The sequence below is a fragment of the Phalacrocorax aristotelis genome, chromosome 21 (assembly GCF_949628215.1).
Source record: "Phalacrocorax aristotelis chromosome 21, bGulAri2.1, whole genome shotgun sequence".
NCBI classification, from domain to species: domain Eukaryota; kingdom Metazoa; phylum Chordata; class Aves; order Suliformes; family Phalacrocoracidae; genus Phalacrocorax; species Phalacrocorax aristotelis.
In genome coordinates this window covers 3,270,675-3,284,006 of record NC_134296.1, presented here as the reverse complement: position 1 = coordinate 3,284,006, position 13,332 = coordinate 3,270,675, and the positions used below count along the sequence as shown (strand labels likewise).

The window sequence follows — 13,332 nt, the reverse complement described above, 5'->3', positions numbered from 1 at the left end:
ATCCAAGGCTGCCATCGCTAACAGCCTGGGGGCTCCGGGCTGCAAGGCACCGCGCTGGGGAGGGGACCCCCCCGGCTCTACCCGAGCCCCCCGCCCCAAGAAGGAGGCAGAAGGGGACAGTCCCCCTCCGGCCGCCCGAAGCGAGGCGGGGGGTGTCGGCCATGAGGCCAGCGCGGAGGGACACCCCCCCTCCCTCCCGTCACCCCGCAGCCCCTGGAGGCCTCCCGCTCCCCGCGGCCCGGGGGTGGGAAGGGACCGGGGAGGGGCGGGCGGTCCCTGCCCGCGGGGGGGAGCGAAGCGCGGCAGCCCCCTCCCCCGCCTGCCCGCTGGCTGCCGCCTTTCCTCGCCGCTCGGCCGGGCTACGCTGGTGCCGCCGCCGCCACCGCCGCCTCCATCTTGTACGTGTGTCCCCTGCTCCCCCCCTTCGCCTCCACACGGCACCGGGAGCGGCGGGGGCGCTGGAGCGAGGGGGGGCCCCCGGGGTGGGTGTGAGGGTGGTGGGGGGCGATCCGCACCGGGGCCGGAGCGGCGGCGGCGGGAGCGGCGGCAGCGGCATGAGGAGGAGGCGGCGCTGAGGAGGCGGCGGTAGCCGGAGCGGACAGAGCCGACATCTTGTGCCCTCCCCTCCCGCCGCCGGCTGGGTGAGCCCGTCCGCCCCAGGGGGGAGGGGAGGGGGAGGCGGAAAGAGAGGGTTTTAAAAAAAAAAAAAAAAAGGGAAAAAAAAGGGAAAAAAACCCAACCAAAAAAAAAAAAATCCCCAAAAAGGAGGTGGCAGCAACGGTGGAGACCGCCGCGGCAGCGGCGCGCTGAGGCGGCCAGGTAAAGCGCTGCGCGGGAGGCCGCGACACCCTTCCCTCAGGGGGTCTCTCCTCCCTCACACACCCCCACGCCGGGGTCGCGGGAAGGTGACCGGGCGGGCGGGAAGGAGCCGGGGGAGGCTGGTGCGCCGCAGTGCTGTGGGGGTCCCCCCGCGTCCCCCCTCGGTCCCTGCGCGGCGGGAGCGGCCCCTCGCCGAGAAGGGGGCGGCGGCGGCGGCAGCGAGCGCCTGGGGAAGGGGAACGGGCAGCACGGTCTCAGCCGGGCCCCCCCCCCTTATCGCCATCTTGGCCCCCCCTCTCCGCGGTGCCTGTGGAGGCCCCGCCCACCTTCTCCCACGCTATTGGCCCAGGCGGGGCCGAGCCCACCGCCGTTTAGACCCGCAGCTCCTTGCTTGGCTATTGGTGTTGGAGCTGGGATGGACGGCGGGACCAGCCAATAGCGTTGTGATAACGGCTGCGCTGTCTCTCGCTCTCCCCGCTCTGGTCCCGCTCTCCTTGGGGACTTTTTTCGCTCCCCGGGAGGCGGGGGCCCGCCAGGGCAGGGCCCGGTGCTGAGGACCGGCGCAGCTCATCGCACGCACCCGCCGCCTCTTCTCCTCCCCCAGGGGCGGTTGTATATTTGTCCGGGTCCCTGCTGTGTCTTGACCCAGGTCGCTGGGTGCTACTGGGGCTCCGTGCAGGGATCCTGTGGTCCTCGCTGCACAGGGGTGCTCCTGAGACGAGCTCCCAGCCAACACCTGACACAGCTCGTGGCATGTCATGGTTCCCTCAGGGCACTGCTGCTGAGGCCAGACGCAGCTCGTGGCACGTCACAGTTCCCTCAGGGCACTGCTGCTGAGGCCAGGCGCAGCTCGTGGCACGTCACGGTTCCCTCAGGGCACTGCTGCTGAGGCCAGACGCAGCTCATGGCACACACCACCTGTTGCTGAGCTCAGACCTTATGTTAAACTTCATCCACAGCCCGACATAACGTCCCGCACCCTCCCCACTGCAGAGGGAGCTCCCCTCCTGCGGCCCCGTGCATGTCCCTTCGGCTCGACTTGGTCACAGAAATATCGGGGGTCGATGAAGCTCTCTGAGTGTGCCCAGGCAGGCTCTGGGTCAGCGGCTCTCGGCCATTTCTGCAGAGCACTGACGCGCTTTGTTGTAGGCGTCAGCGTGGGTGCGAGCAGCGTAAACCCTCAGCGGGCGCGTGGGGCGAATGTGAGCCCGCGGAAGGCACGGACATGGCGGGCACATGGAGGGACACTGGCGAGGGCGGCTGGAGCTTCGCCCGGTGTTGGCAAAAGAAAGGTGGACAGGAGGCCACGACTGCCCCAGGCCGTTTCTTTCCTCTGGTGTCCGTGGCCTGTAATTTACGGACGCATTTCTTAAATAGCTCCGTAGGTGTCCGTTCCCCACTGCGCAGGACGGGTTTTAAATCCCAGGAAACAGCGAGAGGCGCCTGCCCGGGGCTGCGTGGCTGCCAGCGCGGGACGGCGACGAGGAGGAACGTCTCCAGTCCTCGCGTTGGGACTTGCTGTCCTGGAGAGAGGCAGTCTTTGGTAGCACCAGACCTCAAACTTTTTAGGGCTGTATGAGCTGTAGCCGCTGCCGGTAATCGCGGTGCACCGGAGTGGGACGAGAGCCACGTTGTTGCCGCCTGCTGCTGCCCACCGAGGTCCAGGTGGCCTTTTCCCCACTGCAAATCACCGAAGGCCTTCATCGAGAGACCTAGCTCTTCACTGGGCTCCCTACGCCATGCTGGAAGGGGCCAGGGAAGTCCCACAGCAGCACTGCCTTGGGCTCCAGCTTTGTCCCCTCTGCAGGTTAGCAAAGAAACCCAGTGCTGGAAAGAATACCCTTGGTTGTCAGCATGGGAAGGCTGGAAAGAAGCACTGCGGTGGGAAGGAGGGGTGGGAAAGGGACTGAGATCTTCTGCAGTGTGAGAGCGTGCCTCTGCCCCTCGGAATCGGGCCAACACAGTATTACGTGGGCGTAAGCCATGGCAACATTTAGCCCTTCCTTTAGAGGATCCACTTGTGCTGGATTTTCCAGGGTGTGCGTACAAAAGGAGTACAAAAATGTTGTGACATTGTTCGATACGTGGGTCTCTCCAGTTTTTTTCAGTGGAGCTATGAACCCCTTCTAGTAAGCTTAAGTCTCCAGATGATGGGCTTGTTCTTCTTCGTCACCTTTTGCAGCCCCCAGGCTGGCGCACAGATCTGAAAGCTGCTGCTCAGGAAAGCTGAACCGTTCCTGAGCCAACTCCTGGGGTAGAAATAAGTTCAGCGCTGGTGGCTTTGTGTGTTGCAGCCGTGTTGTTTGCTCAGTTGTGCTCTCTAGGAACCTCAGCCCCTGCTCCTGGCACAATACCCAGCGGAAATGGATGATGGGAGGGTTTTGGAAAGCCTCGAGCACACTGTGGCGACGGTGAGAGAACGACTGTTTGAACTTTCTGCTTTCACATCGGCAACCTTTGTCCATGGTGGGACAGAATCAGCATGGGCTGAAATAAGCATTTAACCCCACTGAAGTCAAGTCTGTTTCGCATTTCAGCGTGCACAGGTGCTGTTTGCAGAGGGATTCTTTTTTATCCGTGGCTGGGAGGTGTTTTCAAGTGTGCCCGGAGGATCAAACCATTCCTAGATTGCTGCTTAGAAGTTTCTGTGCTGCAGACGAGGTTGCACTGCACCGTTCAGCTTAGTGTATCTGCGTTCATTTCATTGCTGCTTTCAAGGTATTTTGGAGGTGGGGAGCTGTGTCTCTCCTAACATCCAGGTGCATGTCTTATCCCAGGCACTCAGCTCTCACTGGCAGCAATTTCCATGCCGTTTTAGATGCTTTTGCATAGTGCTAAGTAATTGTGTGTTTTACAAATGGGTTGGTTTATGGCAGCCAGTTGCTGTGGTGGAAAGCCCACTTTAGGTAATTTCTCTAGACAACATACTGATTGTTTCACTAAAGCAACTGGAACGCTGTACCCTTGTTTTTACTGTCGACAGGTGAAATAACCCTTCGTTGAGGTGCTTGTTTTGCTGAAATTTGCTTGTCCCTCCGCACTCCCAGCAATTGGCTGATGCCTCGTATTAAATATGAGTGTGGTCAGGTCACGCTAGTTATCCTCCAGTATCTTTTTGCTCGTTTCTCTTTTTGCTCATGTATCTTCTTTGCTCATAACCCACTTGAATTGTAAGAGAGCTGTTTGTCATCAGGAGTTTTCTAGTTTTTTTCATTTGATGATCAAGTTGCCTTTATATCCTTATTTTAAAATTCCTTTTTTCCTACTGATAGAAGCTGTTGGAGCTCGGCCGGGACGCGGGCAGTTGGGTGTCTGCAGTCTGATGATCAAATGGCTGATTAGAGTTTTAAGGCAAAGGTCCCGAAATTCATGGTACCTATATTTGCATGTAGAAATTGTCATCTGAAATTAAATTGTGCCTATAGGCACTTTGCAGATGTGCGTACTGAAACTGGCATCTGCAGCTTATTTCTGTGGATGCAAAGGAGAGTTTGGAAACTTTTCCCAAAGCCTGTTAGTTTCTTAGGACTCAGGCTGTATCGCGGCTTAGTCTCGTGGTTCACAGAACCAGTACTTTCAAGAGAAATGTGGAATTTGTTACATCTTTCTGAAATAGGCTTGGGACTTCTTGTGGGTCGTGGTCCTGCGAGGTGCTGCTTGCTCCGACTCACACAACTGAGGGTTTGTGGAGCTATGTCCTTCACAGAGCAGGAATAATGCAATGGCCAAGTACAAATTAGGGGTTTGTAGTGAGTTTTCTTGTCTGTGGGTCCCACAGAAAGGGGCTGAAAGTGTGGATTGCTGTAAATAAGGGTGAGGTGCTGGTTCAGGCCTCTGCGTAGCAACAGATAAGCTCGAGGCAGACTTATCTTCTTGGGGAGATTTTACATTTGCTTTTCTTTTGTCTCCTCTCCTGCTTGTTTCAGCCTCAGCCTGTTTCTTCCCATAAACTCATGTTCCCATCCCTGACACTGCCCTTCTCACTTGCATTACTCACTTGGCTTCCTCTCCACTTTCCCTCTTCGCTGCCTCCCTCCTTTGCCCTCAGATCGCCGGACTCCTGCCGCCGCATCTCCATCCTCCCCCAGATCTTCTCACCAGCTCCAGGCTTCTGCTCCGCTCCCCCTTGATGGGCACCTCCTTAATGTCAGGAGCTGACTCTCAAATAATTATCTGGTTGTTGATTAGCAGTTTGTGAGGGCAGAGCTGGCTTGGGCTTTTCGTTAAGGCTCTGAGCAAACACCACTGCACGGTTCCTGGTGCAGCCCAGAAGCTGTCTTGCTGCTTTCCCGCTCTCCGTGCAGAACCAGCTCAGGTGCCTGACCACGGATCGTGGCTCCAGAGGGACTAACGCTGAGCCAGAGCTAGTAAGTCCAGCTGGATCCATGCTGCTCGTTCCCATGCTCATTCCCCTTCGGTTCCTCATGGATCCCACCACGGAGCGGAAGGGATGCCCACAGAGCACCCGCTACGTTGCTCAGTTCGTCCTCTCGTTCTGTCTGGGCTTTTGTGACCCGTTTGGCATGCAAGGAAGGACATGGTCCATTCAGTGCACGCTGTCTGGAGAGTGGTGTAAGGAACGGCTACGTCTGCGAGAGAAGGGAAAGCAAAGCTGGAGGATGATTTTTCATTGCGGGACTTTTTGCATCCGCAGTGTGGGAAAGGAAAAAGTGGTGGTGGGAAACTTGGAGGAGCTCCGTCCTGGGCGGAGGGATCACTGCTAGTTCTCTCTTATGGAGCTTGGTGACAAAAAAAAATTGGGAACTGCTTTCACGGGGCAGGAACAGTGCTTTCCTTTTGTCCTGGTTTTGGCTGGGATAGAGTTAACTTTCTCCTTAGTAGCTGGTGTAGTGCTGTGTTTTGGATTTAGTATGAGAGTAATGTTGATAACACACTAATGTTTTAGTTGTTGCTAAGTAGTGCTTACACTAGTCAAGGACTTTTCAGCTCCTGCCCTGCCAGCGAGGAGCTGGGAGGGGGCACAGCCAGGACAGCTGACCCAACTGGCCAAAGGGATATTCCATACCATATCACGTCATGCTCAGTATATAAACTGGGGGAGTTGCCTGGGGGGCGGCGATTGCCACTCGGGGACTGGTGGGCCGTCGGTCGGCGGGTGGTGAGCAATTGCATTGTGCGTCGCTTATTTTGTGTATTCTTTTATGATTTTTTTTTGTCCTTTTCTGTCCTATTAAACTGTCTTTATCTCAACCCGCAAATTTACTTTTTTCCCCCTTCGATTCTTTCCCCCATCCCACTGGGGCAGGGGAGTGAGCGAACGGCTGTGTGGGTGTTTGGCTGCCTGCCGGGTTAAACCACAACACCTTTCCATCTGGAAAACATCCAGCACATTGTGTGTGCTGTCGGGGGTATAAAAGAAAAGCCACAGGCAAAAGTACAGAGAAGAACTCCTTGGCCTCTGTGTAATTAGTAGGTGAACGGTGCAAGCAGATGTGATAAGTGCTGTTTGAATTTGGGGGGATCTGAATGGTTTGCTGAGCTGAATGCACAGCAGAGTGTTTGGGTGCTATGCTGTAAAATATATTTCAGCTCTTCTCATCTGGTGGCACAGGGGTATATACATCTCCTAGCAAACAAACAGAAGGTTGGAGGGTGCTGTGCTTTGCTGTGATACACATTGCAAGAAATGGTTGATGTATCTGTTACCTGCTTGTGTGTAAGAAGGTGAAGAGGCCTCAGCGAGCCTGAAATTGCTGGAGTCTCTAGTAGAAATGTTGCTCTATTGCAATGCTGAGTGAGTTTTTGAATCTGTGCTGCTCCTTGCTTGTCTCCTTTGCTTACACAGTCCTCTGTCCTGTTCTGTTACAGGGTCTCTGGTCCACAGCGATGAGGAAGCCTCGGAGGAGGTCCCGGCAGAACTTGGAGGGGAGGCGTTCTCCCTCGCCCTACAGCCTCAAGTGCTCACCGACTCGGGAGACCCTGACATATGCTCAGGCCCAGCGGATCGTGGAGGTAGACATCGATGGGCGGCTTCATCGCATCAGCATCTATGATCCCTTAAAAATCATCACGGAGGATGAGCTGACTGCCCAGGACATCACAGAGTGCAACAGCAACAAGGAAAACAGCGAACAGCCCCTTTTCCCTTCCAAATCTAAGAAAACTCCTTCCAAAGGCAAGAAGAAGGAGTCCTGCTCCAAACATGCGCCAGGAACATCTTTACACTTACCCCAGCCCAGCTTCCGCGTGGTGGACTCCTTCAGCCAGCCAGATGCCCCTCCTCTCCCTGCCGCCTACTACCGGTACATCGAAAAGCCTCCAGAGGACCTCGAAGTAGAGGTGGAGTATGACATGGATGAGGAAGATCTGGCATGGCTGGAAATGGTCAACGAGAAGAGAAGGGACGATGGTTATGGGACAGTTTCTGCTGACACTTTCGAGCTGCTGGTGGACCGGTTGGAAAAGGAGTCGTACCTTGAGAGCCGGAACAACGGGGCTCAGCAGTCCCTCATCGATGAGGATGCCTTCTGCTGCGTCTGCATGGACGATGAGTGTCACAACAGCAACGTCATCCTGTTCTGTGATATCTGCAATCTGGCCGTGCACCAGGAGTGTTACGGTGTGCCCTATATCCCCGAGGGGCAGTGGCTTTGCCGCTGCTGCTTACAGTCCCCTTCTCGCCCTGTGGATTGTGTCCTTTGCCCAAACAAAGGCGGAGCCTTCAAGCAGACCAGCGACGGCCGCTGGGCTCATGTGGTTTGTGCCATCTGGATCCCAGAGGTCTGCTTTGCAAACACTGTGTTCCTGGAGCCCATCGAAGGGATAAATAACATCCCTCCGGCTCGGTGGAAGCTCACATGTTATATCTGCAAGCAGAAGGGCATGGGAGCTGCTATCCAATGTCACAAGGTGAACTGTTACACTGCCTTCCACGTCACCTGTGCCCAGAGGGCTGGTCTCTTCATGAAGATCGAACCCATGAGGGAGACCAGCATCAACGGCACGACATTCACCGTGCGCAAGACTGCCTATTGTGAGAGTCATTCCCCACCTGGGATGGTAAAAAAAGGGTCTCCAGCTGCTAGTGGTGAGGGGCAGGAGGACACTGTGAAGGAGGAGGGAGAGGAAGAAGCCAATTCTAGCCCTCCCAAAGGGTCTCTGAAAAAGAGCCAAGTGAAATTGAAGCAGAAGATCAAAAAGGAGCCTGGTGACGTAACCAACGGGCGTTCATCTGTGCCCATGGTGACAGTCACACAAATCCCCTCTTACAGGTGAGTGTTGCAGGTTCAGGGAAGGAGCTGGACAGCTGGAGCTGGATGGGGTCTGTTCTGAGGACTCGGTCCCTCTTGTTGCTAACCTTGGAAGTGCTGTCTCCAGTCAAGACATAGCAATAACTGTGTTTAAAGCGTGCTGTGCAGAATCATCCTGACCAGTGTTCTTCCACGTGAGTGTTGCTGGCACACTGGTTTCCTTGATTTGCTGAGCAGCCGTCCCAAACTGCCATGTAACATGGAATCCTTGGTGGTCCCTGACAGCAAACACCCATCGAGCATCCAAATTTACATAGACAGCTGTGAAGGTGTTTTTAAAATACTGCAAGTTGGCATGCAGACAGGGGTCATCCTGCTATTAAATTATTTTTTAATCTCATTTCATGATTTCTTAATTCCTCCTTTTATTACAGAGCATGTCAAACCTGTCAGTGTTGCAAGCAGCCTTGAATTTGGCGGTGTATTTTCTTCTCCCAGCTCTGTCTCAAGCAGAACTAGGTAGTGCTGGATTTTCGTCTGGTGCCTGAGGAAGTGTGGTGATGTGTCGCCAGTGTTTTAACAGATAAGCTTTGGAAAACTGCTGATAAGGCACCATGTATAATCTAATGAATGGTTTGAAAAGGTTAAAATAGGTGCTGTGTTTTGGACTCCTGTCACATCAGTTTCCCAGACTTCAGCTTCATAACATCAGACTTAAATGACCCCCAGGAAAGTTCTTGACACAGAAAGTAGTTTGGAAATTAAGGCTGGGAGCCGAATTGATGATTTTGTACTTTGACCGTGCTGTGGCAAGCACCTGGTGAGAACCTCCAGCCGAGCTGCTACTGAAACAGGGATGTATTGCGTAAAGTAGGCACCTATGTCTTTGCAGTGGCGAGGTCCCAGATTGTACCAGTTGCATGTGTAGTTCAGAGCGTGCATTGACACATCACCACAGAGCTTTGTTGGGAAATCTGATGGTATCGCCGGGGTCTGCAGAGTCACGGTTGCTTTGCGTCCGGCTCGATGACGCCTCCTTGCTTCCTTCAGGCTGAACAAAATCTGCAGCGGCCTCTCCCTCCAGAGGAAGAACCAGTTCATGCAGAGGCTCCACAACTACTGGCTGCTGAAGCGGCAGGCGAGGAACGGGGTGCCGCTGATCCGGCGCTTGCACTCGCACCTCCAGTCCCAGAGGAACGCGGAGCAGGTACTGGTGCCTGGATGAATCCGCGTGGGAGGAGGGAGAGCGTGCATTCTGGGGAGAGATGCACTTGATACATAGCTAGGAAGGGGAATGAGAGTGAACGGATCAGAGGGTGACCTGATTTAACTTTCTTTTGGTCTCCTCTTGGTATGCTCATGCCAAAAGAGCTGAGTTAGTGTATCAGTGGGATATCCATCGTGCCACTAGAATTGGTGTTGATGAGCCAGCAGGTGAGAGTTTTTCCCCTGAGTCAGGAGACCCAGGATTGTGCAAGGGTGTGATGGGCCTTTGGTGGACTGATCTCTTAAATGAATCACAAAGCCACGTTCCTCACGAGTGATTAAAGATCCCCTCCTAAGAAAATGGGTGTTAGCTCCAGAGTCCTGGCCAAATTCCAGTTTGGGTCATTCTTCCTGCAGCTTCAATTTCCGACCCTCCCATGCACATTCATATGGAAGTTTGGACATAATCATTAGCTCTGGACTCCTTTGCTTCCTCCTCTGAGCTGGCGTCCAGAGTCACTTGATCTTGATGCTATTAAACATCACTGCATCTGGCATCAGAAGTAGTTGGTGGAGTAACAAAGCAGTCGGGCTTTACCCTCTAACGTAGCCTGTCAGGAGGTGTTGTGCACATTGTGCCGTGTATTTTTACTGTAGCTGTAGGAATTTATAGGCTTTTGGTTTGTATGAAGACTGCTTTGAGTGATTAATAAAAAAATATTTCCCACTAATCAGCCTGGAGCTTGGGGAAGTGCAGCATTTCCTTGGTGTATTAAGTTGGCAGTTTACTGTAAGATCTTAAAAACAAATATCCTGTAAATATAATGCATCGAGATCTTGTGAAGCAATTGTCCTCTCTTGGCAATCATGTGAAAGTATATGCACTTCAGCTATATCCTCAGAGCCATTTGAAAAGCTACAGATTTGGGAGAGGAAGGATGATTGCCTCGCAAAGCCACTGAACTGTGTCTTGGAAGGTGTGAGGTCATCTCCCACCCTTGGCTGTTCCTTTGTGTTTTGGCGAATCTCTTTGCGTGACCCTTATTTCATATTGGTTAGGAAGAGGATAATAATAGCTCTTTTCTCCCATGCTTTTACCCACCTCTCCTTTATCCTGTACACACTTTGGGCTGCCTCTTCGGTGCACAGCAGCCAACAAAGAATTTCCAGCCCCTGCAATGAACTTGGATATAAAAGCAGGGAGGGTGTACGTGAGCGTGCACTGAAGCCTGTCCCTAGAGTGTAGCTACAGTATGATTTAGGCCTAACTTCACAGTTAACATAAAATCCAGAGAGTCTGTTGTGGTGTTTGTTAGGCAGCTAAGCGGTGTAGGAAGGAGGGGACATAGTCTGAACAAGAGACAAGGGGTCAGGAGGAAGACTATGACAGCAATTCATAGGGGATGCCTAGAGAGAGGAGGAAACACAGGAAGCCAGTTGTGTTTTTCATCTCACCCCACTGTTCTGTCTTACAGAAGGAGCAGGATGAGAAGACCAGTGCAGTGAAGGAAGAGCTGAAGTACTGGCAAAAGCTGCGGCATGACTTGGAGCGGGCACGGCTGCTCATCGAGCTGATCCGTAAGAGGGAAAAGCTCAAACGGGAGCAGGTAGGTAGTTCTGGCTGTCAAGCTGCTGCACTTAGCTTCGGTCCCACCAAGCACCCTGTGCTGCAGGAGGCAGAGGAGGAACACGACAGTATTTCTTGAGCCTTTTCCTTTTTTCATGGAGTCTGACTTCTGGATGTGCAGAGCAGCCATCTCTCCCTGTGTCAGTCACAGGCTCGCTCTGCGCAGCCTCTGCCCTCAGAACCGGTGCTGGGCTGCAGAGTGCTGAGCAAATGTATTTGTGTAACTAACAGTGGATTTGGTTCCTTGACCTACAGCACCCCTTCTATTTCTGGGCATGGACCAGGTGTTTTACAGAGTAGAACTCTGATCTCCTTTAATGTTTATTTCAGAAGTTTGGTTACAGAAGAGGTCTAAGTCAGAATTCTGCTCTGCGTTTCGAAAGCTGAAAATTCATGTGTTTTACCCTCTAACTACATTTTTGAGAAGATGCAGTTTGAACATGGAGACCGTTTACTCTTTGATCTGTGTGCAAATCTCCAAAGTTGCACCGTTGCTTGCCCCACTTGCCAGCCTTGCCGATTGAGGGTCTTTGCATGCTGTGCCTGGCTGGAGGGTGGAGCCACAACTGTGCTCTCTGGCACAAGTATCTTCAAGGACAGGTTCATGAAAGACTGCCCTGTGCATGGTGAGCCTGCATGCATGGCCTCAGGCATTGCCGGGGCGCTCTCCCTGCTGCTAGGCACTCGGGCTGTCTGCGGGGAGCCAGGCAGCATCCTCTGTGATCACAGCCCCTCTGCAAGCTATTTTTTTTTTGTGGCTAGAAACTGCCCACAGCTTTTCTGGAGTCTGTTTGATGCCAGCACTGGTTCATTTGCTACATTGTCCCTGATCTACAGCAGTGGCTCAGTCCTGTTTCTTTGTGGACATATTTTAGGTAGGAGGATCAAAAAAAAAAATCACTCTTGGGCTTTGCTCTTGGTATCTTGATATATCCCTATCACAGTTGGCGAAATCCATAAAAGCTTGTTAAAACTACGTTGTGCTTTATAAAAGGATAAAGATGTCTAGTTGGAGCTGTATCCCAGCCCAGCTTTTCGCTGAGCAGAGAAAGATGCTCCAGAGTCCTCAGTCTTTGCTCAGGTTCTTTCTTGTTTTGGGGGAAGAGTGTGGTCTTTATATCTGTCTTCATTCATTTGCTTATTGATGCTGTCTTCTGCTGAGCACATCAGATACAGTGCGCTTTATGTAAACAGACTTGCTTTCCTGTGCTACTGAAGTGGTTGATTTAATGACATAATGAAGGGATTATAAGATCAAAGAAATTAAAATGTTAAAGGAGAAATAAATACTTCTATCCTGTTCCAGCATCCTTTGAGTAGAGTTTCAGTGTAAGAGATCAAACCCGTGCTACAACTTGTTTGCTTGAAATCAAACAGTAGTAGAGACTTCATAAAGGATGTAAAAAAGTGTATTAGGAATTTGCAGACATCTAACCACTGTTGTTTGGCTTCTGCCTTGAAGTGTGAGAGCTTATGTCTTGAACTTTGTTTATGCTCTCTAGTCTAATTATGGATGTTGTTGTTCGTGTAAGCGCCTACGTACTTTTAACTTTTGTATAATGTTGCTAATTGGCATAATAATGTCTTGAGGCAGGGAGTTCTACGGGATAATTTACCAGGCATGAAATGCTTCTTCCTGTTTTCATTTTTACTTGTATTATCTTTTAGTTTTATGGGGTTTCCTCTTATTTTGGCTTTATGAGATTGGATAAACAGGAGTTCCCCGACCAAAAGGATGGGACTGTGCAGTTAGACTCTGCAAAGTGCTGACTGCAAATGTGCATCCTGCACGGGGGGAATGAGGTGTTTGCCAGAAATTCTTCAGCAGTGAGTCTACGAGACCAGTGGTATGATGACCTGAGGTTTGCACCACGGAGTAGATCTGGGCTTATGATTCAGGAAAAACCAGAGGGAGACACCACTCACGTATCCCGTCCTCGATAACTGTGCTCATCGCTGTTTTCCCGTTCCCAGGTCAAGATTCAGCAGGCTGCTATGGAGCTGCAGCTGACCCCTTTCAATGTACTTCTGCGCACAACGCTGGACCTGCTGCAGGAGAAGGATGCTGCCCAGATCTTTGCAGAGCCTGTTAACCTGAATGAGGCAAGTCTCTTTCCTAAAGGTGTCTAACGGATTGTAGATGAGGTGTTGTTGGGCAGAAGCTCATGTGCTGTCATAGCCCTAGAAGCACAAACCACCTTGTCCCAAGCTGCTGGTGGACTAAAGAATATCTCAAAAGAGAACTCACAATGTGGGTATCCTTCTAGGCCAAAAAAGGGTATTGTTTTCTGGAAGCTTCAGCACGTCTCAGACAAGTAATGTTCTGCAGAGCCAGGATGTGTCTGCCTTGACTGGGTGACACAGAAGTGAACTGCTGGCGCTGCCCCTTGCTGGTGGAAAGGGCATTAAGAGTGCTTGTGATGGATGCGCTCTAGTTGGCTAGTAAATGGTTTTTGTAATTGTACAGGT

General features: G+C 52.3%; 1 protein-coding gene across 12 annotated transcripts in view; it reads left to right on the top strand.

The window, feature by feature from the left end:
- The first annotated feature begins 189 nt into the window (after positions 1-189).
- Positions 190-13,332, top strand: part of BRPF3 (bromodomain and PHD finger containing 3) — a 30,725-nt gene continuing 17,582 nt past the window's right edge. For 2 of the 12 annotated variants that reach the window (XR_012663873.1, XM_075115225.1), the window contains exons 1-5: positions 190-398; positions 6,649-8,051; positions 9,081-9,237; positions 10,712-10,843; positions 12,838-12,966. Coding sequence is in view for 10 of the 12 variants with exons in the window: in XM_075115225.1 (XP_074971326.1) it covers positions 6,667-8,051; positions 9,081-9,237; positions 10,712-10,843; positions 12,838-12,966 (1,803 nt within the window). In the remaining 2 variants the exon portion in view is untranslated. Of the gene's footprint in view, positions 820-4,726; positions 5,187-6,648; positions 8,052-9,080; positions 9,238-10,711; positions 10,844-12,837; positions 12,967-13,332 lie in introns of those variants that run through there. The other 10 variants (XR_012663872.1, XM_075115221.1, XM_075115220.1 and 7 more) reach the window with 8 other exon arrangements.